Source organism: Cricetulus griseus, chromosome 8 (assembly GCF_003668045.3).
Source record: "Cricetulus griseus strain 17A/GY chromosome 8, alternate assembly CriGri-PICRH-1.0, whole genome shotgun sequence".
In the NCBI taxonomy this organism is placed as follows: Eukaryota; Metazoa; Chordata; class Mammalia; order Rodentia; family Cricetidae; genus Cricetulus; species Cricetulus griseus.
Window position 1 is genome coordinate 92,873,799 of NC_048601.1, and position 27,842 is coordinate 92,901,640.

At 45.1% G+C, this 27,842-nt stretch overlaps 1 protein-coding gene across 1 annotated transcript in view; it reads right to left on the reverse strand.

Annotated features, from left to right (window-relative positions):
- Positions 1 to 15,312: 15,312 nt before the first annotated feature.
- Positions 15,313 to 27,842, reverse strand: part of LOC100758507 (dnaJ homolog subfamily B member 6) — a 93,736-nt gene continuing 81,206 nt past the window's right edge. Inside the window, exon 9 of the mRNA XM_035448949.1 lies at positions 15,313 to 15,521. Coding sequence (XP_035304840.1) covers positions 15,328 to 15,521 — 194 coding nt within the window. The 3' untranslated portion in view covers positions 15,313 to 15,327. The remainder of the gene's footprint in view (positions 15,522 to 27,842) is intronic.

The following is a 27,842-nucleotide window of genomic DNA, read 5'->3' on the forward strand; positions in this document are numbered from 1 at the left end:
GTGAGTCTGGCCTTCCTAAGATTGTGTGAACTTTTGAAAAAGAGTTTCCTCTATTGTTCCATGAAATATGAGTATGTGTGCGTTTATATTTGAAGATAAGCCACATTGTGTCATTAATTCCTTTATTCCTATCCTGTGGAAGGCTAAATCCATACATGCAATGCAATAACTGTTTATTTAAAACTCTCTCAGCAAACCAACATAGTGGCTTGCTGAGTGACCCACTCAGTTTCTTAAGTGCCCCCTAAAACTGAGAAAACTAAATTACCTTTTGTAGCCTCTGACTGGCACATAAGGTCTTCTGCAGAGACTAACTCCTCCACAAGTCATAGTGTAAACCGATCTGCCAAGCCAGAAAGCACATGGTGCTTCTCCATCAGACTCTAATCTCTGGCATAGTCTGCTGATGTGTGCAGTCAGGCAATGACCAGCACCATCCTTCCTAGAATTCAGAGAAGCATCCTTCTTGGGACTGGGTCATTGTACAACTCTTCAGAGGCATAAGCCCAGGAATTGTGGAATGGAACCATTGCCAAGAAGAAGGAAGTTACCCAGAAGAGTGTGCTGGGGGCCCTCTCAGCCTGCCCTGCCTCTGCTGTCAATGGCTTGCTGTGGGCAGAAAGACCACTGTTCTTTGCCAGCAAGTTCAGAAGTCCATTGTGGCTTGGTCATTGCAAAAGGACGTTGATTGCCATTGTCTAGCAAACCCTCTTCTGAGGTTGGGTAGGCAAGCCCCTCTGAGCCCTCCTGATCCTTTCTATGGCTCCCAGCAGCAGACCCAAAGCAAACAATGCCAAAATGTCATGGGCCACATGCCACAAATCTTCATTTGAGGGCAGTCAATCACCATTGGGCTTTCTTCAAATAAATATATAAGGATTTCACATCAAATCAGTGAAGCGAAGCTGGGTGTCTGGAGTGTGACAGGAGCAGCTAGATGTCACAAGAACAGCTCCCCAGTCCTTGCGTTTCCCCTCACAGCACCTGAGCGCTTTCACTTCTCTTTCTGACACCCTGCTGAAAGACCACCAATTTTACCTCCTTCAGAAGATGCAAATGTCTCTGGAGAAGGCGTTGGGGGGAGCGGTAACTGATTTGACATCTCTGTACTCAGAACAGAAAATAGGGAGAAAGCGGGGCCCAAGAAATGTGTTTAAAGCTTGAAGGCTGGACGCTCATGGGACACTGGTCTTGTTGGACACCAGGTCTGTCACAAGTTTGAACAGTGAGATACAGGAGAAAACTACTGAAATGACGCAGCTCTGGGGGAGGAACAACGCCCCTGAGAGGGGCGGGGCAAGAGCGTGAGGGACACTGGGCAAGGAACCTTCATAGGTGGCTGGGGCTTAGAGAAGTTTGAAAAAGTGACTGTGGTCTGGGTCAACCTGAGATGAGGGGAGGGCATGGGGGAGTGTTCTTCCCATCCCCAGGGCCCAGGAGTACAAGAGCTACGGTCCTGGGCGTTCACATCATGGTAGATTTCATCAGTGATTTGGGCACCGTCGTTGCTGTGGACAAGTCTCGATGAAGGCAGTCAGCCTGTTAACTCACTGCACTACATAGCCTGGTTTCTCTGCAAGCTACCAGTTTCTAAATACATCTCACCACTACTCTGAAGATGATGCTGTGTCTCTGGCCAGAGAAGATTCCCCAGGATCGGTCACATGTGGTCACACCGAGAGCCTTAACAGAGTTAGGTCCCCTTTTGTTTAGGGGCCCAGTTGCTAGCACAGCAGTGCTAGAGACTGCTGAGTAATATGTCAGTTTCTGTTATCTTCCTCTGCATTTCCAACCGTCAGCATGACATGTGACAAATTTCCTCGAAAGACCAAAAAAAAAAAAGACGCAATCCAAAATTCAAAGAATTCTCAGAATACTTTCCATTGCCTGTGGCTCGTGCTATATGTTTTAATATGATTTATAAGTACATAGCATATGTCAAGTTGTCAGTGCTAGAAGAATACCACCGATGATTAAATACAGGTACTGAGTAGTAGCATTTGTTTCTCGTGTATTTTCTAAAGACTTTCTCCCTTAAACAAAGTGAAAAGTAGAAGCTTCCATAGCAAACCAAATGTGAAGAAAAAGACTTAGAATAAGTGTGATCAATCTTGGGAAAGTGGTATGTTTTATTTTGTTCAAGACAGTCTCACTTGCAACTCTAGATGCCCTGGAACTCACTATGTAGACCAGGATGTCCTCGAACTCACAGAGATCTGCCTCTGGAATGCTGGGATTAAAGATGTGTGCCACCACCACCCGGCTTAGATCAGTATTTTTAATGTTAGATTATGGACTAAAATCCTGATGTTTAAAAATCTTTTTATCCTGTGAGTATGTGTGTGTCTAGGTGTATGTGTGTGTCCAGGTATGTGTGTATCTAGGAGTGTGTGTGTGTGTGTGTGTGTGTGTGTGTGTGTATGTTCTTATGTGTGAATCCAAGTGTGTGTGTAGAGGTTAAGGGATAACCTTGGGTGTTGTTTGAGATAGGGCCTCTGTGGTTTGCAGGCACATACACAAGGCTAGCTGGGCTCTGATCTTTCAGTGATTCTCCTGCCTCTGCCCACATCTCTGCACAGGAGAACTGGATATCAGATGTGTGTCTACTGTGCCCAGCTAACACGGGTTCTGGAGATAGGAACTCGTCCTCACACATGCTTGGCAAACACGTACTCACTGAGCCAGTTCCCTGGCTCCTATCGCTTAGGTTGGTGGCTCATGCCTTTAGTTCCAGCACTCAGGAGACAGAGGCAGGCAGATCTCTGAGTTTGAGGTCAGCCTAATCTACAGAGTGATAGCCCAGGCTACATAGAGAAACCCTGTCTTGAAAAAAGCAAAGCAAAACAAACAAAAAACCACGGTCTTTAAGGTCCTTAATATTCTTAAAGAGTATAAAGTCCTCTGATACTGAAATATTTGGAAATGGATACATATATCTTTCCAGTTGGTTTTCCTCAAGTTAATCCTTTAAACTTTGTAGCCATCTGCTGTGGTTTGGGTATGGTTTAAGGATTCATACTTTTGTTTGTTCCTCAATATGGCTGTGGTGAGGTAATGGGCCTAGTGAAAAGTACTCAGGTCACTGGGGTCACTAATCTTGGAAGAGATTAAGGCATCTCTCGTGCAAGTCCTAAGATTTTACAAGAGTCATTTATGAGAACAAATAACCCCCCCGACCTTCTCCCTGGCTTCCTCTTTTGAGATATGGCCTCTTCTTTCACATATTTCTACCAATAGCATCCGTCATGTGGGGACCCAAACGGGGCTCTCACCAGAGCCTGTGCCATGCTGCCTAGACCTCTAGCATCTCCCAAACTATGAGCTAAACAGAACTCACAACTCTTTTTGTTCTAGTTAACCATCCTAAATAGTTCCTTAGAGTGATGAGAAATGGACATATACACCCTCTAAAACCCTTTAGCTTCTTAGACCTCCTGTCTCCACTCTGCTCTTCACCTCCCAACAGTGTGTTCTTTTTTTTTTAAAGATTTTATTTATTTATTATGTATACAACATTCTGCTTCTTGTATATCTGCACACCAGAAGAGGGCACCAGATCTCATAACGGATGGTTGTGAGCCACCATGTGGTTGCTGGGAACCAAACTCAGGACCTCTGGAAGAGCAGTCAGTGCTCTTAACCTCGGAGCCATCTCTCCAGTCCCCCCAACAGTGTGTTCTTATGCAAGGAAATTATAAAAACAATGTAACAATCGGCACAACAATGAAGCAACCAATCGCAGTGTTTTCAAAACCACAAGCAAAGATTCCATCTCTGAGCACCTGGTTTTTCCCTCCCGACTTGTAAACTGTCTTCCTTGAATATATGAGAGTTCCTTCTTCCACACAGACGTCCATTCTCCCCCCCCGGGGGAATCCTGGGGTTTAGCACTGTACCTAGTGCATACCAGATGCTCCCGGATCTGCACTGCAGTAGTCCTCAGAAATTTGGAAGAACACAAGGTGAGGGTTTTATTGTAGCAACAAGAAGGAAAGGGGTCTCCGACATACGGAAATGGTGCTTCAAGTACTGTGATTTGTCCAGTATCTTGAGTTCAGATTCCCTTGACCAAGGATGAGCGAAAAGCCTCAGGGATCTGCCAAATTACTTTAAATAAACCCTGATTAGCACATTGCGGGAGAGTGCAAAGATGAATGTGTCATCAGAAATGCATGGAATGTACTTAGATGTCTCTCTCAGTGGGATGAAATTCTGAGAACTGGAGGACCAGAGCAGGGAATTTCCAGGGGTCTGAGGCTAAACACAAGAATGCCAAGTCTGCACACTTTGGTCATGTTCCTCGGGAGTGAGTGACTCCTCCAGCCCTCGCTCTTCCTTCCTATGCTTTTGTGAATAAAACTGTCTTCCCCACCATGTCCCTAACTCAGAGGCCGAAGTGTAAGTCCTATTTCTACAGCCTATGCTCTTATTTAGAGACAACGTCTTTACAAGTTGTAAAGCACCCTTTACAAGGGTGAGCACCAACCCAAAAAGACTGCAGTTATTATAAGAATGGGAAATTCAGACCCACCAATACATACAGAGACAGACTGTGTGAAGATACAGCAAGAACAGACGTGAGCATCAAGACAGTGTCTTCAAGCCACTGAGAGAGGCCCGGAACCCTTCCCTCACAGCTCTCGGAAGGAATCAACCTTGCAGATAGCTTGATTTTTGGATTTTTCTCCTGCAGACTAGTGACACAGGGATTTTCTGTTTTTAATCCACTCAGCCTGTGGGACTTGGTTGTAGCCTTGGGAAACTTTCCTTCAGGTTTGCAAATACAGCCAAAACATCAGAGACGAGAACTGGCTCTCAGGGGAATAAATCTCAGGAGCCCTTTGCTTTGGTAAATGGGGTCTAGCAGCAACCCCCGTTACAGCCCTGACAGCTGCCTCATGAGTCTTCCTCCACCTAAGACTTAAGGCATCTTCAGTAGGAATACGGGGAAGCCCGGTGCCGGGGCGAGGAGTGTGGCCTGGAACACACGAAGGCCAGACTCACTGATTCCCTAGCTATAACTTTCATTCTTGGGGATTTCTTGCTGTGCTTCTCAGGGTGGCTGGAACCTGATGCCCGTGTGTATCTGGCCCACCCACATACGCTGTGCTGTCTAATCACCAACACTGTGACCTTTCTGAGGACTTTGATGTTGCTTCTGACCTGGACTTAACAGTTGTCCTCTCTCCTCCTGAGCCCACGCCCTCTCCGCCACACCCTCTCCGCCACGCCCTCTCCGCCACGCCCTCTCCGCCACGCCCTCTCCACCACGCCCTCTCCGCCACACTCTCTCCGCCACACCCTCTCCGCCACACCCTCTCCGCCACACTCTCTCAGCATCTTCAGTTCTTCTCATCACTGCCATCCAAGGTCCTCTGTAACCACTGTCACTGCTTCCATCTGTTACCGACTCCTGCAGATCCCGTGGACTCTTCCCTTTGGTCTCCTCTCACCTTTCTGGTCCACAGTCACCAGACTTGCTCAGGCCGTTGGCGACGACGCTCAGACAGCAGGCAGTTTTAACATGAGTACTTGGAGGGGTGATGTAACGTAGAAGGGGTGAGGGCCAAGAGTGGAGCTGGGGATTTGGGACCAGGAAAACCTATGAAAGGACATGGAAAATGGCTTAAGTAAATCCTTCACATGTCTCTAATGGTGTGAAAAAGAAGTTTAAAGGGCTGGAGAGATGGTTCAGCCATTAAGAACACTGACTGCTCTTCAGGAGGTCCTGAGTTCAATTCCCAGCAACCACATGGTGGCTCCCAACAATCTCTAGTGAGATCTGGTGCCCTCTTCTGGCAGAAAGTCAGACATGCAAATAGAGCACTCAAATACATTAAATAAATCTTTTTTAAAATGTTTAAAGTTCAGTGTTTTGTTAGGAGTAATTTAAAAAATGCTGTGAATGTTAAGATGTCAACAACTACCCACAAAATGGCAATATCAGAACATTATGAATTATTGCTGAAGCTCCAACTTGTTTGAATTTCCTCTCCCTAGTATTATATTCCCTGCCACCACATTTAGTTGTTATTTTGGTTAAATGCTCTGTTTCATTTGTTAAAATGCCATTTCAGGGTCAACAACAGGTTAACTGAGTGCACTTCTTAAAATTGAGACTTATAGAAAACAAGACTGACCAAATCCCTGAGTTCAATTCCCAGCAACCACAAGGTGGCTCACAACCATCTGTAATGAGATCTGGTGCCCTCTTCTGGCCTGCAGGCAGACATGCAGGCAGAACACTACACATAATAGATAAATAAATCTTAAAATAAAAAAAAAGACTGACCAAATCCCTGATACTTTCCTACCCTCTTCTCCTACAACTCCTGTTCCAAATGATATTTTAAAGCTGATTCTTAAAGGGCAAATCATCCAGTGTGTGTGCACACACGAAGGTACATATGGCAACTTTAGCCACTCCTGCCCTGACATAGATTTTTCACTCATTTACTATGATGGAGACCAGAGGGTGGATCCTGGATGGTTGCTGGGGCAAGAGCAGGACAGTCATGCTTTGCTCTGGTCCCTTTTCATGTATAGGATGCAATAGGGAAATGTGGGGATTTTCCCCAATGTAGAATCCTCCCCCTTGTACATTTTTGGTTTTCCAGTTCCAATTATTAAGTTTGAGAACTTTTTTGTATAGTGTGTGTGTGTGTGTGTGTGTGTGTGTGTGTGTGTGTGTGTGTTGCTTGGGGGACATGCCTGTGCTTGTGGACATGCACCTGTTCAGGGAATATAGAGGCCTTCGTGCTTCCCCATTGCTCTTTACATGATGAGGCTAGGTCTCTCACTGAAACCAGACCTTATGCTCTGGACTAAACTAGTTAAACAGCTTACTCCAGGGATCCATGCCCCTCCTGCTGTGGTTACAGGGGGTGGGGTGCTGTTACACCCCTTCAGCTCTGTGCAGCTTCTGGTGATTTGAACTCCAGTCCTCACGCTTGCCTGGAAAGCACTTTACTAGTTTGGGGACTCTGAAGCTGACTTTTTAAAGTTTACACAAGGTGAGCCAACACAGTTGCTTGGCTGGTACTGTTCTAACTGCTCAGCAGGTAATGCAGGGCAGTTTCCAGTTTTCACATGGAAAGGCAAGAGTTCAGTTTTTATTGTCTCCATCTTTCTCAATCACTGTCTTTTATAAAGATTATCAGTCAGTCATAATAGTGTGTGTGTGTGTGTGTGTGTGTGTGTGTGTGTGTGTGTGTTAAGGGGTCAATCAATTAAAAATGTGTGATAGTTATATTAATTGTAATGAGGTTTTGTTTTTTTTTTTTTAATGACTACAGCACAGACCTCACAGAAGGTCAGGCATGATAAATTGCTGAGTGCTTTCTGAATTAAGCCAACTAAAGCAAAAGCTTGAAATTGCATTGGGCAAGCACAAAGACGGAGGCTGTCTGTGATGAGCTGCTCAATTCATCATATTCAACATCTCTTCCTGTCTCGGCTGTCTTTATAGATTGAGAAAGTGTTGGGGAGAAAGGGGCAGAGAAAGGAAGCTGCTAGAAAGTGCTCAGTGTTTACCCCCAAATCTCCTAGGAGAAACGACTTGTCTAATCTTGCTTGCATAGTTTTAGAGAAATACCTCAAACATGACAAATGCAGCTCTGGTCACAGAAACAGGAACTTCTTCAGACTGCCCTGGGGTCACAGCAAGAGGGAAGAGAAGCTTCAGTTAAAGCCTGAGCACAGAGAGAGGGGAGGAGGAGGCATGCAGGTACTTTGTGTCACAAAGCCAAGCACACAGCTCCATGACAAACTCTCACACACATACATGAAGTACTTGCCAGCCATACTTGGCATGTGGCTTTAGATTGAATGAGCGCTTTCCAGGAGCCCTGAATACTGCAGTTTGCAGGAACTGGCTTACTCCTTGATAGGTCCTACCTTAGCCCCTGCGCTGGAGCACTGAGACCCACAAAAAGATTTTAGAAATTGCCCAAGCATAGTCAGGTGTAGTGGTGCTCACATTTAATCCCAGCACTCAGGAGGCAGAGGCAGGCAGATCTCTGTGAGTTCAAGACCAGCCTGATCTACAGAGTGAGTTCTAGGACACCCAGGGCTGTCTCAAAAGACAAAAATGAATACATAGATAGATAGATAGATAGATAGATAGATATTGCACAAGTGCTCACGCACGCACGCATGCACGTGCACACACACACACACACACACACACACACACACACACACACACACACACAAGCATTTTAAATACCACCACAGCTCTCAGGGATATCTAGGGGAGGGTTTTCCCTTTTTAAAATTTTCTTCCAAAATCTTTTCTGAGAAATAAAAGCAGAAATTGTCCAGTGTGCCATCAAACTCACTTCCTCCACCATGTTGCATGCTGAGTACTTTCTGAATGGAAATGACAATGCAGGCCTCTGCTAAAGAGGCCTGTCTACTCATTCATCTCTCCACCCATTTGCCTGCCTAGCACACTTTGCCTAAGTGGATTACTACCAGGCTTATACGATCCATAGCCCATGGGCGCCATGTACCACAGGTTAGCTAAGAAGGTGGCTCAACACAAAATTCATAACCTTAAAACATTACAAGTGGTTTTTTGTTTTGTTTTTGTTTTGTGTTTTCTTGTTGGGGGGTTGTTTGTTTGTTTGTTTTGGGTTTTTCGAGACAGGGTTTCTCTGAGTAGTCCTGGCTGTACTGGAACTCACTCTGTTGACAAGGCTGGCCTTGAACTCACAGAGATCCACCTGCCTCTGCCTCCCAAGTGCTGGATTAAAGGGGCACTCCACAACCACCCCGCAGTTTTTTTACTTTTTTAAATAACTCAATTGTGTTGTTTCCAAATGTGAACTTTGTAGATGACGACAGCATATTGCAATGTCAAAAGGCTGAACACACTTGTACGCCCCATTGCTATGTGAGACACAGAGCCAAATAAGATAATATGTTTAAAATTGGCAGTGAAAATAAAGTGCTAATAATGATGTCTGCTATTTCCTGGGCACTTTCCTCTGCCTTTCACTATCCCATGTACCAGCTGTCAACTTCACACAGTCATGTGGTCTTCATGCTCTAGCCACAATCTTCACTGGCTAGAGAAAGAAGCCCAGGGACAGAGGTAGCAATAAACTCATAATGGGCCAGGTGGGGGTGGCGCCGCCTTTAATCCCAACACTTAGGAGGCAGAGGCAGGTGGATCTCTGAGTTCCAGGCCAGCCTGGTCTACAAAGTGAGTTCCAAGATAGTCAGGACTGTTACATAGAAAAACCCTGTCTTGGAAAACCATTAAAACAAAACAAACAAACAAACAAACAAAAAACCCCTTGTGATGGGTCCAAGATTCAAACTCAAGCAGTTTGAAAACCAGACATCAGTGTGAGAAACAAAAACAAGAAAACTTGCTCAGAATGTAGTGACATGAGTGAGAACCGAGGCAAGTCACAGCCCTGAGTCAAGGGAGACAGTGGACATGTGTGCCAGTGCCTGGGGCTCACGGGGCTGTCTTATCTTGTCAGTGGGTGTGTGGCTTTTGGCTTATACAGGTTGTCAGGGTAGGCCTGGAGTGGTGAACTGGGCACTTGAAAGGCAGACTCGAAATCTTTGCACCTCCATGGCAGAGATGGCTTTAGTGTGTCTGGGAAGTGTCAGCAGGGTGGTAGCAGTGTAATTCCAGTAGGAATCCTGGGATGGTTATGTCTCTTATTAGGATTTAAATTCAACTTATTAGGATTTAAATTCAAAGAGGTGGGTAGTGCTTATTATTTTATTTTAATAAACAAATACCGGATAAGTGCCCACTCCACTCCCTGCCTAGAAACCTCCCTAGACATTTGAGATACTCTATGAATAGAACAGAAAAACTATTCTTGTTATCAGAGAGGTTGTGTTCTTGAGAGTGAGACAAGCAATAAAATGAGCAGACTAAATGAGAACACCACAGATTAAGTTGACCTTAATCCCAGCACTATCGAGGTGGAGGCAGGAGAAATTTGAGTGCAAGGCCAGCCTGAACAACATACAAGATCCTGTGTCAAGAACACCAACAAAAAATAAGCTAGAAGACAGTAAGCACTATGAAAAAGACATCAGGCAGTAGCTGAAGATGGTCCTGAAGGAAGTAGGACTAACCAGAGCTGAAGTCCTAAGGCAGGAGATGCCCGGTGTGATACTCAGGAGGCAAGGCTGGAGGAAATGCCTGACGTGGTACTTGGAATGCTGTGAGGACTTTGCAATGCAGAGGACAGTGGTAATGGAGGGACGGAGAAACGAGCTGACGTGACTATTTCAAAGTCCACAAATGGGCAGATGGCGAGTAGGTTGGGTATTGAAGGAGAGGTACTGAGCATTAGGGCAGTTCATTAGTCTAAGGGCATCACCTAAGGATGGAGATGCTATTAACTGTAACCAGTTTAGATCTAGCTGAGCCCTCAGTCTAAAGAAGCCTGGGGTCAGGGAGGCAGCAAGAGAACCTGGAGCAGCTTCCGCAGAGAAAAAAAAACAATGGAGACGTGTGTTCGTGAAGAGGATCCTGGTCCCCTGGTCATCCACAGGGATGGGGACACCCAAGTGAGAGCCAGGGCAACCTTTCTCAGGAGTCAGCAGACAGGGGGTTAGACAGACAGTTTTGGGGTGAGAAACAGCTGCTGCTTTCTCTTTCTCCTTCTTTCTCCTCCTCCTTTCCCTCTGCAGTTTGCTTTGACAATTTGCAGAAGTGAGTCCTGAAAAAATGACAGCTCTGAGTCCAGAGGCCACCAGAGGGGCAGCTAGTAAGTCATTAGTCGTTAACCCCTGTGCACACCAGGTTTCTGGCCAATATGGAATTTGTTTAACAAAACAATGGTGGTCTCCAATCCTACACACGCACCCATTGTCCTTGAAGCAAGCACTTCTTCTAGTATAGACTGGATTATCTTAATTTTCTTTTTCCTAATTTTATAGAGAAAAAAAACATATGGAGCCTTGATAAGCATTTTTGCAATTAAAACTCAAGTTGGGATATATACATGGACATCTTCACCATTTTGTGCCTCCAAAATGTGTTCTCCAGCCCCCTGCTGTCCCTAAGAACTAACACTGCCCATTCTTAAAATGAATCCACTATTTTTTCACTCACTGCTTTTCACTCTCTGCTTTGGAAGGGATCCCAGGGGAATCAGATTTGGTTGTGTCATGGTGTGGAAATGAAATCCAGAGAAAACAGTCTGGATTCTGTGCAGACACTGGCAGGAGGCAGGAAATCATGTGAAGACTTCAGCCACTTAGGCTGCAAGATTGGGCCACAGTAGGTCGAATGGGTGGGCAAAGCGAGGCCCTGGCTGTGAACTACGGGCATTTGGGAGGCCCGGCTCTGGAGTGCTGAGCCTGTGGGTGGAGAGGAAGCTGGTAAGAACTCAAGACCCATCATCCTCCAATATTCGTATCACTCCACGTCTCTTCCTGAGTTAACAGATAGTATGGTTCTTACATTGCAGAAACCAGACATAGCTTCAGAACGGGGCGTCTGGGAATGATGGCACGGTACTTACTGGGGAGGCAGCTCCAGATGTTGAGTCATGCTGGCTGGGGTTCAGTCCTACCCCTGACCAGCTTTCCTTCAAGGCTATGCTTCACTGCCTGGAACCCAGGCGTTTCCTCCAAAGAGGATGTGATGGTATGTGGCTGGAGAGATGTCCATGGGGATCCCTGATGAGCTGTGGAGAACAGCTGATCCTGTAGTGGGACAGCTCCAGACACTCCTGTCAGGACTGTACATGCTGGAAGGTTATTATTGTGTTTGTTGTAGTAGGATATGGGGGAAAGGGGCCGGATGAGTGCTCGGGGTTGAGGCTGAAGGGAAATTTTACTGCCGCAGAAGTTGATGGCGACCGTATCCCATTCAGGAAACTGCTCACAGATCAATCCACTTTTCCCATCAAACTGGGAAATAGCTTCAGTCAGGGCTCCATGGAGTCTGGTACCAACCACTGGAGCTTGTGCTGTGTGGTCCAGTTACCAGCCATCCAAAGTGGAAGACACTTCTTTAAGTGTGTGTGTGTGTGTGTGTGTGTGTGTGTGTGTGTGTGTGTGTGTGTGTGTTGAGGCCATTGTGATGAGAGAAGTGATTTCCCTTGTAGACAGCCTCCAGCAGTGGAAACTGAGGTGAATGTAAGCCTCCACCATCAGCACTGAGCTGTGGAAGGCCACCTCAACAAGGAGCACGCTTAGGAATAAGTTCCACAGTCTCAGGGTTCTCTTCTCAATGGCTCTAAGCAAACTCTCCCCATTGTCCATGCCCCAGGAAAAACAAATTAGGCTGTAGGTAGTCCCACTTGGCCTGCTGTGTCCCCTCAGGCTTGGTACATGCCACCAAGAGGGAACACACGTCTCCTACCCTTAAGTATAGTGTCCCCATGCCATCCCAGCTTCCTGGCTCTCTCCTTATATCATCAAAGTCAACCCTTGCCCAGAGGAGCCAGGAAGGGATGGGAGCTCAGCTTCCTCCACTCTTCAAGCCCTGCCTCAGCTACTGGGAAATGGGAAGGGCATTGTCTCCCCCTTCCCAAGACCAAGAGTGTAGTGCTGAGTGGAGATCCCCATCGAGAGACAAAGTCTGAGCTTGAGGGCATCCACCCCCAAGTACAGGCCTTGAAAGAAGATTCAGTAATGAGTAACTACAACTAGTCAGGAAAGCCAGGGAGTGGGGAGGACCAGGGGATTCTTGGTTTCAAATTCCTAATCTGGCCTCATCCTGAGCAATTCTGTTGCTTCTTAGATGATCTCTGCCCGGACTGGCAGAGTGGGAGAGGCTGTGGCACCTGTTTGCAGATGACTCAACCCATCCCAGGTGCTTTAGAAGGCATTTCCCTGAAGTACCCCCGGCAACACATCTTCAAAGACCCAGGAAACAGAAACTACCCTTCACGATGTTGGGACTTTGGGCGGATCCTTTAATATTCCAGACCTGCCCTGGGGCCAGCATCCATTATGTTTAAATGGGATGAAGGCACCCGTCATGTGAGGCAACGGAGCAGGCAGATGGGATGAAAAAGGCTGGAGAGTCAGTGCACAAGGCAAGGGCCAAAAGACAAAACAACACCCCAGCAAACAGAATGCTCTCTGGGAGATAGACCCGGAAATGCAAGGCGTTTATGGGTGAATGCCGGGGGCCCAAAGCACCAACTATGAGAACAAGGGTAAGCCAATCTCCCAAGCCCTACTGTAAGCGGGAAGACAAGGTGGAACCTCAAAAAAACACTCAGGGAATTCGCTGGGCTCAAACCTGAATCAATAAGTCTGCAGAGACGAACTTTTGAAGAGGCTGTAGATGTGGTTTAGTGAATAAACGGCCTAGCTTGTACACAGTCCTGGGTTCGATTCCCCAGCCCCATATAACAAGATCTAATGGCTCACACCTGCAATCCCAACACTCCAGAAGTGGAGGCAGGAGAATCCAGAGCTCACAGTCATCTTCAGCTTTATAGAGAATTAAAGGCCACCCTGGGCTTTATAATAGTCTTTCTCAGTTGGGTGGCGGTGGCACATGCCCTTAATCCAAGCAATTCTGAGGCAGAGACAGGTGGATCTCCGTGAGTTTGAGGTCAGCCTGGTCTACAGAGTGAGTTCCAGGACAGCCAGGGCTTAAAAAAAAAAGTCTGTCTCTCAACAGCTGTCTAATAGGACTTACAACCAGCCGAATAGGAGAGCATTATTCGTGCACAGTACTATCAACCTAGCCACCTACCTGTGGCTGGAGGGGCTGTAGGCCCTAAAAGAGAACCTGTTACTGCCACCTTCCTAAATTAGTATCATCTGGGGCTTCATTCTGAGTTCTGATCTTATGATCACAAGATGAATGCTGCTCACCTCATCAGAGGCACTTCTGTTGTCAGCAGAGAGGCTACTGCAGAAAGCCACAACTGGTCAAAACACAGAGAATAAGGGACCAAGGAGTGTCTGGCTCCAACTGGTATATCTACAATGCAACCTATATGTAAGGAACACTGCAGACAAAGGGGTGGGAAGATTATAAGAGCCAGAGGACCAGGACACCCTTCTGCTAGATAGCACCTTCTAGACATGACAGGGAAACTGCACCCATGACATCTCAAAAAGTGGCTGCATATTGACACCACCAACTGACATGCCAATATGGATGCGGGGATGTCAGAAGGTCCCACCCCTAGACAAAGAGCTACAGGCAGTCAATGGCTGCTGAGGGGAAGAATCAGTCTTCTCCAGGGCCAAGTCCCTATCGGTCATCCGAATCCAAGTGGTCAGCCATAAACATGTGTATGTAAAAAAGACCAACACTAAATGGATCAGTAGGGTGTGTGTGTGTGTGTGTGAATGTATATATATATATATATATATATATATATATATATATATATATTTAATAAATCTAAAAAAATTAAAATATATAAGAAAAACCTCTCTCAAGAAAAAAAATCACCTCCAATTAGTCTATACAAGAGTGAGACTAGAAAACAACTGGTTTTAATTTACTAATTTTTAAAAGTAAGTGGTCCTTATGAAAAACATTAAGTGCACTGTGTTCAGGGATAAGATCAGTGTGTGGGGTGGTGTGTGGAAAGGGGAGTCTGCTAGCATTGGTGGTCTTACTGGAAACTGACAGGAACCCTTTGCTTTGTTCTAAGAACCATGTGTAGCCTTTTGTATACATTTGTTCCTGTAGTTCTCGATAATGATTTTGAGAATAACATTTCAAAATGGTATAACAGGTTCAGAGAGTTTGGGCATGGCTCCGGGCCATCCAGTACACACCAAAGCAGCCCACACTCAGATCTTCGGTCTTCACTAACTGCTTGGCCACACAGTTACCGAGAGTAGACACAAGACAGAACTATGTGGTCACCAACTCCTCTCCCTGGGCCTCCCACGTGTGGCTCTCATTCTCCAGATCAGTGTTTCTTGGTCTTCCGGCATGAACTCTCAGCCACCTGCAGGGCTGGTACAGCTGAGTGGCTGGGCTTCACCCTAGAGTTACTGTCCTTATATCTGGGGCAGGAGCCTGAGAAGTTACTTCAAGGCCATTCTTAAAAAGCTGGTGGTGGAACAGCGGGGAGCCACAGCTGGGGATGAATTTGCTCCGTGGGAGGGCAGGGTTAGTGTCACAGATGACAACCCCCTCAGCAGTAAATACACAGCACACAAGCAGTGTTAGTGTTTTCGGGATATGGTATCAGTCCCTTGGTGGTGTGGTACTACAGGCTCAGTATGTCCAGGGGTGAGGCTCATATATCCATCAGCAATTTGCTGTGACCATGCGTTTCCCAACACCTGGTTGGTTCTAGGACGTAGCCCACTGCAGAGCCTGTGTTTCCTGAGTCTTTCCCATTGGCTCGTGCTCTAGCTGGATGTGACCCATGAGTGAGGCCTGCAGCTGCTGAGTGTTTCTTTCCAGGCCTGCCAAGATGCCAGGCCTCTGCTCAGTGATAGCAGCAGAATGCTGGGGATCACAACCACCCTGGAGCCTTGTATTCGCTGTCCCTGGTTTCCACCTGTCCTTCCACGGTCATTTCCACCTTCTATGGAGCACCTGTCTGATAAAAATACACTGTGAGTGTGCATTATTTAATCTTTCCCAGTAGCCACGTTAAAATACATAAACAGCTGGACATAGCAGCTCATATCTGTAACCACAACATTCAGGAGGCTGAGGCAGGAGGACTACTGTAAGTTCAAGGCCAGCCTGGGCTGTTGTATTAGTCAGGGGTCTCTAGAACAGGGTTTCTGAACCTTCCTAATGCTGTAACCCTGTAATACACTTCCTCGTGTTGTGGTGACCTTCAACCAGAAAATTATTATGTTGCTGCTTCATAACTAATTTTGCTACTGTTATGAATCATAATGTAAATAGCTGACATCTGACCCCTGCGGGGGTTGGGACCCACAGGTTGAGAACTGCTGCTCTAGAGGAACAGAATTTATAGAATATATATATATATATATATATATATATATATATATATGTATGTATACACACATATATATGTACACATATATATATATATATATGAGTGTGTGTGTGTGTGAAATCGCATAAATATGTATAAATCCCATCTGTATAACATTTATAGGACTGGCTTACAGACTGTGGTCCCACTAGTTCAACAATGACTATCTGCCAACAAAAGATCCAAAAGTACAATTGTTTTCAGTCTGTGAGGCTGGATGCGTCGGCCAGAACCCTGAAGAGGCAGGCGCTAATGCCAGTGAGGGGTGGACTTGCAAAACAAAGAGCAAGCAGGCCAAGGAAAAAGTGTCCTTTTGCCATGTCCTTTACACAGGCTGCCACCAGAAACTGTGGCCTGGATTAGAGGGGGAATTATACCTCTTCAAAGATCTGGATTAAAGCTGTATCTTCCTGTCTCAAAAGATTTGGATTAAAAGTGAGTCTTCTCCCTTCAAATGACTTCATTAAGAAAAAACTCCTTCACAGATGTACCCAGCTGCTTGGGTTTTAGTTAATTCCAGATGTAGTCAAGTTGACAGACAAGAATTGCCATCCCAGCTATATAATGAGACCCAGTTTCAAAAAACAAACAAACAAAAAGACAGGAGGAATTAATTTAAAAATTTGTGTTTAATCCTTTAGAGGATCCAGTGGAACCAGTGCAGAGTGATTAAGGGGGTATTTTTACACACTTTATCTATCTCCATTTCTTAAATGCTCTCTCACATTTCAGCTAAGACGCAGTGCAGCTGCAGGGTGACACCTAGCTTCCTGAGACGAGTGTCTACGAACTGACACTGTAGCTCATCCGCATTTGAAGTCCTATAGGAGGCCGACCTGCAACAAATCACTTCATAAAAGGCAAAAGCATCCAGTACATCTGTGTTCATCAAAACAGAGTTCTCTGGAGACCCTTGTTAAAAATAGAACAGCAGCTTCCTAATCTCAGATGTGCCTCATTAAAATGGTGCAAGGGAGAGCATTGCGCAGTTGTCAAAAGCGCCTTGAGCAATTTTCTGCATCTTTGCCAGAGTCCAGAGAGGAAGGTTCTGAATCACCGGATGGAGGATTGACATCCCACGCAGGGCTGTCAGGCTAGATGCCCAGAGCCAGCTCCTTTCCCTGTGCCCACACTTGCAGCATGGTTTACACGGGCATGTATTCTTCACCAGCGATCATTTTAACTTCCAGGATTAGGTTATCACCCAATTTGTAGAATAAGCACAGATTACAACACTTCTTCAGCTTGCTTGCTTGGGTGGGTTTTTTACTTTACAGCAGGCTTGTGTGTAGCGATTTGTGTATAGGTGCTGCCACCTAGTGGCAAAAGACTACTGGCACCTGTGGAAAGGAATATGGCCTCTGCCTGCCGAGAAACCTTGGGCCAATGTAAAAACAATGCGCCAGCTGATGAAGATCCTGGTTAAGTGTGGCTCACGGACCAGCATTAGTAGCACCCCTTGAAACCTGCTAGAAATGTGAATTACTGGGTCCTGCCCTGTCCTCTAAAAGCAGGATAGAAGTCGTAAACCACAGAGACAACCTGAAATAATGGCTCTCGGTCTTTTTTAAAACACACATCCCGTGGCCATCGTAGACAATCTGAAGTGTGTGCAGGGTTCGTGCCCAGGTGACAGAGGAGGGTGTTAGGTGTCCTGCTCTATCATTCTCTGCTTTATCCCCTTACTGAAGCTGGAACCAGCCTGCCAGCCAGAAACCCCACGCTGAGGTTGCAGGTGCGCGTGGCCATGCTCAGGGTTTGGTTTAGTTTTGTTTGTTCCTGCACACACACCCCACAACCCCACCCTGCCCCGCCCTTTGTGTTTGTTTGTCTGCTTGCTTTTGAGACCAGTTTTCTCTGTGTAACAGCCCTGGCTGTCCTGGCACTCGCTCTGGAGACCAGGCTGGCCTCGAACTCAGAGATCCACTGCCTCAGCCTCAGAGTGCTGGCATTAAAGGCGTGCACCACCACCGCCCTGCTTTTTCTTTAAATGTGGGAGCTGCGAGGTTAGAATCCATGTTCTCATGGCTGAACAGATAGGCCCTGTACTATCTCTTGAAACAAAATTTTAAGAGCACACACAGCTAGACTTGGCAACCACGTGAAGCTGGCCATGGTTCCTAGTCCTGACCCTGCCATGAGCCCGGTCACAGTGAATGTGGGGAAGAGCATGGGTACCAGCACAGAGGACAGTGCCTTTCGGTGTCAAATTCACTCTGGTTTAAGAGCCAGGTCCTGCTTTGATGTGCTAGGATTTTAGAACCACTGCCAGCCTATACTGTAGTTTTGTTGTTATTGTTTTGGTTTTCGAGACAGGGTTTTTCTGTGTAGCTCTGGCTGTCCTGGAACTTGCTCTGTAGACCAGGCTGGTCCCAAACTCGAGAGATCCATCTGCCTCTGCCTCCTTAAAGCTGGGATTAAAGGCATGCGCCACCATGACCTGGCTAAGACTTGTGATTTGTTTAACTTTGGTAGCAGGTATTTGATAAGTCACTACTGGTTTTCCTCAGAGAATTTCTTGACTCTTGATTCTTTAGGATCACTGAGCACAGTGACAAGCTGGGAAGTTGGCTCAGTGGGTAAAGCACTTGCTGTGCAAGCATGAGAGCCTGAGACTGCATGCCAGAGAACCATGTTCAAGAGAAAGGCCTGCGTGGGAGCACATGTCTGTAACCCCAGGACAGATGGACAGAGACAGATCCAGGGCCTTGCTGGCCATCCAGTTTCACCAAAATGACAAGACCCAGGTTCAGTGAGAGACCTATCTCAAAAAGTGAGGTGGAGGCTGGGAATGGAGGTTCATACCTTTAATTCCAGCACTGGGGAGGCAGAGGCAGATGGATCTGAGTCCAAGGCTAGCCTAGTCTACAGATCAAGTTGCAGGACAGCCAGAGCTACACAGAGAACACACACACACACACACACACACACACACACACACACACACACACACACTAAAGCATTATACATATTGGGTTTATTGTTGTATTATTTTCTCTTATGTTGAGGCTTACTTTCTAAAATCTCTATCCACAAAATCAGCAAGTTTTGAAATTAGTATTTCATATTGCTTATTCCTTTAACTCTATCTTTGCTCTAGATTTAGATTTGGTGTTTTGAACTTCTTTTTTTTGTTTTGTTTTGTTTTGTTTTGTTTTTCAAGACAGGGTTTCTCTGTGTAGCTTTGAAGCCTATCCTGCCACTTGCTCTGGAGACCAGGCTGGCCTCGAACTCACAGAGATCCGCCTGCCTCTGCTTCCCGAGTGCTGGGATTAAAGGCCTGCACCACCCTCACCTGGTGTGTTTTGAACTTTTAAACCATTCTTGTCTTATGCAAAATGACCTTCTAGACCCTCTATTATGCAGTGTTTCAGGGCCACAGTCAATTGGTCTGAAATATTAAAAAAAAACAGATGTAAATAGTTCTCATCTTTATAATAAGTTTTTGTAGCACAATTAATAAAAACCCAGAGACAGATATTGGGGTTCAAGCTGAAGATCAGAAAAGCAAAGCAGCCAGCCATTAGCTCTTACTCTACCAAGGCTGAAATGGAGATCCTGTCTTCCCTGTGACTGAAAACTGAATCTCACTGAGACCCTTTGCTTCCTCCTTATAAACCTCTCTAGTGCTGGGATTAAAGACGTGAGCTCTGTTTCTCTTTTAGACTGACTCACTCTTGTGTAACCCTGGGAGGTGGCCTTGAACTCATAGAGATCTGTCTGCCTCTGTCTCCTGAGTCCTAGGATTAAAGGTGTGTGCCACCACTGCCCAGCTTCAACGGCTGTTGTTAGAGCGGCAGACTTTGCATTCTGATTTCAGTGGCTTTCTTAGATCACAAACAACATATCACCACAAGTTTTAATTTTTTATTATTTTTTAATTATATGTGCATGTGTGCTTTGCCTGCATGTATGATACCCTGCATACATGCCTGGTGCTCTCAGAGGCCTGGAGAGAGTGTTATATGTCCTTGAACCTGCATTACAGATGGTTGTGAGCTGTCACGGGGGTGCTGGGAATCGAGCCTGAGTCCTCTGAGGAGCAGCCAGTGCTTTAGTCACTGAACCATTAGCTTTGGCTTTGTTTTTGGAGAGGGTGCATGCTCACACTTTTATTATAGCATGTTGTTGTTCAGGGTTATTGCTAACCACTGAGCCTGGTGTAGAAATTAAATTATACCCAAGGTATGTCTATTAGGAAACCAAAAAGAGGATTCAGGCTGCTCCAGGCAGGCATGCACTTGGAGTCTCAGCACATGTGTTCCGTGTATGAGGCAAGGATTGCTGCAATTCTTCATCTGTGGTTTTCTTTTCATTACTGAGATCTAGGGTTTGTCTCCAAAATAAAACACACTATTATTTGGAGTTGATGTTGGTATTCTGCATGAACTATTTCTATAATCAATATGTGTTATGACTCCTGTCACCTGAAGACAGCACATAGAAGAATGGTCAGGTCATGGTGGTTCCCTGGTGTTTACACAGTGTTTCACCAGAACTCAGAGGTCGTCCACCATGTATGTATGTATATGTCTTCACTCTGCAGCATTCACTCTGTGTGTGGTGTGTGTATGGTGTGTGTGGTGTGAGGGTTCATATGTGTGGCGTGTGTGTGATATGTGTGTATGTGTGGTATAATGTGTGTGTGTGTGTGTGTGGTGTGGTATGGTGTGTGTGTATGGTGTATGTAGTGAGTGTTCATATGTGTGGTATGTGTGATGTGTGTGTATGTGTGGTATAATGTATGTGTGTGGTGTGTATGGTGTATATGGTATGAGTGTATGTATAGTGTGTGTGTATGTGTGTGTGTGATCTGTGTATACGTGTATTTGTGGTGTGTGTGTGTGTGTGTGTGTGTGTGTGTGTGTGTGTTGCCAGGAACTCAATCCAGGGCCTTGCATATGCCAGGCAAGCACTGTGCCCCTAAGCTACATGCCTATACCATTACAAATTTGGAAGAAAAATTTCATCACTGTGTGGTCCTACCATGGTGCTCATCATCTTTTTGTTTATTGTATTTACCTAGAATCCATGATGACTCTGACAGTCACTTATTCATCCTTATGCTTTGATTTTTAATTCATCTACTGGGTTATAACACAGCTACCTGGACTGCTTGGGGAGTTCAGTAAGATAACAAGAATCTAGTGGTGTTCTTTTCTCCTTGTTGGAAAAGATGGCTCTCAGTCTGTCCTATGTGACCCTCAGTCTGTCTCCTATGTGACCCTCAGTCTGTCCTATGTGAGCCTCAGTCTGTCTCCTATGTGACCCTCAGTTTGTCTCCTATGTGACCCTCAGTCTGTCCTATGTGACCCTCAGTCTCAAAGAATAAATTTTTAAAAACCTCTCAGGTGAAAGGAATTACAAGTAGACATAATTGAAGGTGCCCTGGGTTAGTAGATGGTAATTCCTGCAACCCATTTGGCTGATATATATTCACATATTTTGTTCCATCATGTCTCAGACTTCTGTTTTGGCTGCTTTTCAATTGCTATGGCAAAACACCATGACCAAGGCAGCTTATTTTTAAAAACTGTTTAATTTGGCATATGGTTTCACAGGGCTAGAGTCCATGATGGTAGACTAAAGGAACAGCTAAGAGCCCAAATCTTTATCTGCAAACATGAGACTGAATGAGAGAGGCACACCAAGGATGGCTTTTTAAAAAACCTCAAAGCCCAGTGCCAATGACACACCTCTGAATCCTTCCAAGCAGTTCCACCAACTGCAGACCAAGTATTTAAATATATGAGCCTATGGGGACAGTCTCATTCAAACTCCACACTCAGGCACCACTGCTTCACTGCCAGGCCCCTTAGCAACTCCCCTCCAGCATGGCTGCCCTAGCTCCTCACTGAACTGCTCAGTAGTCCAGGTATTTTCTAACCCTCCAGATCCTTGTAAATGTCCCTTATCCAGGTGTTATCAAAAGCATCTGTTGCTGTGGCATAGAACATTTGTTTAACTATGTAAAGATGGTTGTATTTGTTTGCACTGCAGAACAATTATTTAACTGTGTAAAGGTATCTTGCTGTTTTACCTTGCCTATCTAAAGCACCTGATTGGTCTAATAAAAAGCTGACTGCTAAGACGGAAGGAGGAGGTATAGACAGGACTTCCTGGCAGGGAGAGTAAGTAGGAGGTACAGGTAAATGGACTCATGTGTTTTCAGAGGGCACAGAGTACAGTAACGCCTTCCTTTAGGTCTCTTTCATTATAGGGTGATTTGTGTCCCCCTGCACTGTAAGCTACAGCATAGCCAGTACCTCAGAAGGTAACTGTATTGGGAGGTTAAGCTGAGATGAGGTCAGAAGACTAGGTCCTGAAGCAATATGACTTTTCCTTAGGGGAACAGGAAATCTGGGCACAGGCATAGAGAGAGGATGCCATGGGGACATCATTGACTTTGGACTTCAGCTTCCGGGCTGTAGGAAAATGAATGTACAGTGCTTACTCCACCTGGGCTATGGTATTTTTTTAGCATCCCTCCCCACAAACAAATGTGTCTCCATCACTGGGGTTTTGTTCTGACCCATTCAGCCAGTGGTCACTAAAGAGGCATTGATCTGAGGGCTGGAGAGATAGTTCAGTGGTTAAGAGCACCTGACACTGCTCTACAATTCCCAGCACCTATATGGTAGCTCACAGCTGTCTGTAACTCCATTTACAAGGAGTTTCATCTGGCTTCTGATGCCAGCTGGTGGTCTAAGCCAGGAGTGTGTGCTGGGCAGCCAGTGGACCTGCACTAGAAGCTGCCTGAAGGCACACTGCCAAACACCTGTGAGTGCCCCTCACACTGGTGGCTAGCTCAGACTGAAGCAATGCAGTGGTGTCCCCTCAAAATTAATAAGTGTTGAAAACTCTGTTTTTCAGGCCTGCCTCCAACAGGAAACAATAGGGTCGAGTAGAGACAAGATCTTACCCCTTTCCTAAGCTCCAATTCCTGGAGCCAGGAAGATGCAACAAGACTACCCCCACCCCTCCACAAAGTGCCATGAGACTCATTTCCCAGCTCAGCCCACTGGGAACCACAGCTGGATCTACTGTGGCAAATGTCCTGGCTCCCTGCCATCCCTGGAGAAGGCAGAGCCAGGCTGAGAGCGGCTCTCTCCCCGGTTCTGACCCAAACTGTAAATAAAGCATTTCTCTGCTTTATATCTTTTACCCTGATTTCTCTTGTTGCAGCTGAATGACTGGACCAGATCTTTGGGGGCAGGAACTTTGGTAACAGGGTTTGTCAAACATTAAGGGACATCACTGGTCACCACAACCACAGGGTTTCCACTGTGGTTTTCAGTCCTGAACAAAAGGGGAGAAAAGAGGACATCCCTGTCACTCTGTTTTGGGACTTTCCTTCTTTCTCCCTAAGCCAACATGGATGGCCCTTTGTGGTTTGTGATAAAATAGGGGGGAAATGAGTGTTTCGAAACTATGAGCCCAAAGTCTGTTTCCTGAGTATTTGTCTTATCAGTGGTGAGCATGTTAGCTCCCTCTCCTGTGTGTGTGTGTGTGCGTGTTTTCTCATGAGCCAACTTGGGCATTCTCTATTGAACCAATTTGGAGTTCTTTCTGAGCTGTCTTTAAAGGAAGTGTGGATTATTTGTTCTTTGTGCTGTTGCCAACAATCCAAGGCATCCAGGACACATTGAACCTGACAGATTTAGAGAGGTCTCTGTGGTTGGCATGAGGAGAAACCCTAATTCTACTTTGGGGCTCCCTACAGAAATTATGATGAGCCCGGCAGCATGCTGTGTGTAAGCATTCCGGCGGTTCAGGTGGATGGGGATTCTGTCACGCTGGAGCCACAGAAAACTGAGTGTTACAGCTCTGATGGAAAGGTATTCTGGCACTTGGGAGTCAAGGAATGCCACAGGTCCCAGTAAGTATAGCAGCTTACAGCCTTGCTCCAAGCTTACAGCTTTGTTCCCTCAGGGGAGGGCTTCAAGGTCTTACCCAAACCTCATTCAAGAGATTTATTGGGAGGGAAGACTCCAGGACAGTGGCTGCCTGCTGCCAGGATGGCAGAGGACAGCCGGACAGCCTGACAGCCCCAAGCTGAACAGGCACAGGGTTTATATAGGGCTTCTTAGGGGGCACAGTTTTCCAGGGAGATTTCCAATGTGGGGATTGGTCAGATTTCAGTCCCTGAGCTCAGAGTGACTGGATCTCATGCTCAGAGATTGGTTGGTTTTCTGCTTAGGTTCAGGGTCAAATTTGGCTGTTTTCAGGGCCAAAGTATGTTTCTTTCACTGGTCCTTTTTAGCCTTTTGGCTCTAATTTTAGGGCCAGGGTGCATTTCTTTAGCTCTGGTTGCAGGGCCAAAATGCATTTCTTTGGCTCTGCTCAGGGTGTGTTTCTTTGGCTAGCCCTTTTTTTCTACACTGTGTGTCTGAGACAGTAGTATGCCTATGTAATGCAATTGCTTTTTAGAAGTGTCTGGCTGCAGTACCCACATTTTTTTTAACTCTTTTAATTTAAGCTTTTTTCCCCCTCCTAATGGATTCAACTTTTTAGGTCTGCACACTCAAATCTATTTATTTATAAATATGAGGTGTAGTTAGCATGTTTCATAGTGTGCCTGTTTGTTTTGTGTGATTGGAAGTTTTGACTTCCTGCCTGCTTATTTTCCTGCTAAAACAATCTGTTATTCAGACACTATTACTCAGCCAGGCTGGAATGAAACTATTCAAAGAATTAACTCAGCCTGTTTGGGACTGGAAAAATGAAGATAAAAGTTGTGGGGTTCTAAATAAAAAGAAATAATACCAAAAAAAGTCTGGTTTATTGCTTGTTGTTTTTATTTTTAAGCCAAGTTAATTCTACATAAAATTTTTATTCTAGTTAAGTATTAAAGTTCAGTCATAAATCCAAGTGGCCATTTGTCATGGATACAATTTAGGATTTAGCTGCTTGCTTTTAGACTGATGATAAATTTATTACAATTTTCTTTGTCTTATGACTAAAATTTAAACTTAACATCTCTGACAAATGGGTTAACTTAAATGTGTTGGTAAATAAATTAGCAATATCTCAATACCTGTCAAAAGTAAATTAGGTAAATATAAAATGTGATAAATATTCATAAATATAATAGAATTAAAACTTCTGAGTCACTTATAAATATATTAAATAATAAGACATCATCTACTAAGTATGAGCTCAAGTCTCATGCATCTTAAAATATATGAGATGCTAACACATTCAGGTTTACTGTGTTGTATAAGTTTCTAATATATCAAAAGACTTTGTGACATACCATCAACAGCTCAGATCTTGGTTTGTGAATAATTATTTATTCCAGATCCCAGAGGGATAATGTATATCTAGAAATAAAGGCTTCACTTAGAGGTTGCTTTCATCTAACACAAGCTAAGGCAACACAGTTTTAAAATGGTTGAGTGGTCCAGGCAGTGGTGGAGCACGCCTTTAACCACAGCACTTGGGACACAGTTAATTTCTTTTTAAGTTGTAAAATAGCCATCATCTATTTTAAGTACAAGTTGGTTTTAGAAAAACATCTTTCTGTTTTCTCTAAAGGATAATTAATAAAGACTATCCTAAACTATTCTAAGTAGAGTTAATAACTGAACTCAGCTGGCCAGTTAATGAAGTAAGTTCCTGATGGCAGTAGTCGATAGAGCCAGAGAGACTTGCCAGAAGGGGCTCACTTCTTGGCAGAAGGTGGTTAGCTGTTGTTTTCCTAGGCAGTCCTTGCCTAGATTAGATTCTTAGAGACATAATCTTTTTTTATTTTTTTCTCATATTGATTCTTCAAGACAGGATTTCTGTGTGTAGTCTTGGCTGTTCTAGAACTCACTCTGTAGATCAGGCTGGCCTCAAATTCACAGAGATCTGCTTGCCTCTGCTTCCCTAGTGCCAGGATTAAAGGTGTGCACAATTATTTTGATATTGTACCAAAATCTTGCAAATTTCAAAAACAAAAATCTTGAGCTTTTCATACACCATAGATGTTGTGTTTTTGATGAATGTGCCATGTTTGTATTGGTAATGGTATGCATAGCTACTTGGGGCACTGTAAGTATATGTAAACATTAACCAGTTGATAAATATTTGGATGTCTAGAAATGAAACTATACACTAACAGTAACTTTAGATTAAATTATAAAAACTTGTACTTACCTACCTGGTTTTTGTTTCTGTTTTTCGAGACAGGTTTTCTCTGTATATCTTTGGCCACCCTGGAGCTCACTTTGTAGACCAGGCTGGCTTCAAACTCACAGAGATCCACCTGTCTCTGCCTCTGGAGTGCTGGGATTAAAGGCATGCACCACCACTGTCTAGCAAGAACTTTTTAAAGATTTATTTTAATTGTGTGTGTGTGTGTGTGTGTGTGTGTGTGTGTGTTTATGCATGTGTGAATAAAGATGCTTGCAGAATCCAGAAGAGTGCATTGAATTCCTTGGAGCTGGAGTTACAAGCAGTCATTAGCTGTCCAACATGGGTGCTAGGAATAAAACTCAACCCCTCTGCAAGGGTTGTATGTGCTCTTAACTATTGAGCCATTTCTCCAACCTTTTAGCACAACTCTTAAACTCTAGAAATATAGTTTTGTTCATTCTTTCTTTCTTTATCTTAAGCCTAAAGTTGGCCAAAAGAATTTTTGGGGAGGGAGGGGGTAATCACCCCACTGTATCCCACTCCCTGTGACAGGTGATTTGAAGACGTACTGAGTCGGGCAGTGGTGGCGCACGCCTTTAATCCCAGCACTCAGAGGCAGAGGCAGGCGGATCTCTGTGAGTTCAAACACAGCCTGGTCTATAGCGTGAGTTCCAGGACAGCCAGGACTGTTACACAGAGAAAGCCTCTCTCAAAAGGAGGAGGAGGACAAGGAGAAAAGAAAAGAAGAGACATATTGATAGCATACATGTGGTTTCTGACTTCTGGAATCAAATTATTTCATAACAAGTTAAGGACTATATTTTTGTTGCAACTAAAGAGCTAAATAAGTTACAGATGTTCTGATCCATTGTAGAAGATTTATCAGAGATTAAATGAAAAGATTAAGCTGGAAAATGTCTGGGAAGAGGGAACTTCAGTTGAGAAAATGTCCCACCAGACTGACAAGCCAATAAGCAGCAGCCAACTGACGTACCTCCTCAGCCTGGAAAGGGGGTTCTTATGCGCAATTGCCTAAAAGCCGCCATCCTGCCGCTAGATGGAGCTACAGGTTAGCTTCTGATGTTGGCTCCCCCTTGTGTTGACTAATGGTCCCCGCACCTCCCAAACCCGCCTCCAGCAAGCATCTGTCTGCTTTTACATATGCTTTCCCATAGCCTTGATGGAATCTATGCACAAACAGCAGTAGGTGGCCAACTAGAGGAAACCGAATGCCGAATCTCCCACTGAATAATGGACGAGAAAAGGGGTGGCATTGTCCTTTCAGTCCCAACTCCATACAGGAAATAGCTTGCCAAAGACAGAGAGACACCTCTCTGGGGCCCTTCCCCCGGCACTAGAAGGTGCAACAAGAACCCACAAGGCAGGGCTTGTGATTTTATCATAGCTCTAGCACTGGGACCCACAGCTGAAACCACACGCACGAGCTACCTCTCTGTTGTTCCATCCCCTCCGAAGACTGAAACACTGTTATGAAGGAGGAGGCAGACTGAGACTGGCTCTCGTCAAAGTGTAAATAAATCCATTTTATGCTGTTCTTTACAGTGTTTTACAGAGGTTCAAAGATCCCCTGGAACTAGAGTTAATGGTTGTGATCTGCCACGTGGGCGCTGGGAACTGAACTCAAGTTCTCTGTAAGAGCAACAAGTGTTCTTAACCAATGACCCATCCCTCTGGTTCCTGTTTTGTTGTTCTTGTGTGTTTATTTGTTTGTTTGCTTGTTTTTAAAGATTTTATTTATTTATTATGTATACAACATTCTGCTTCCAT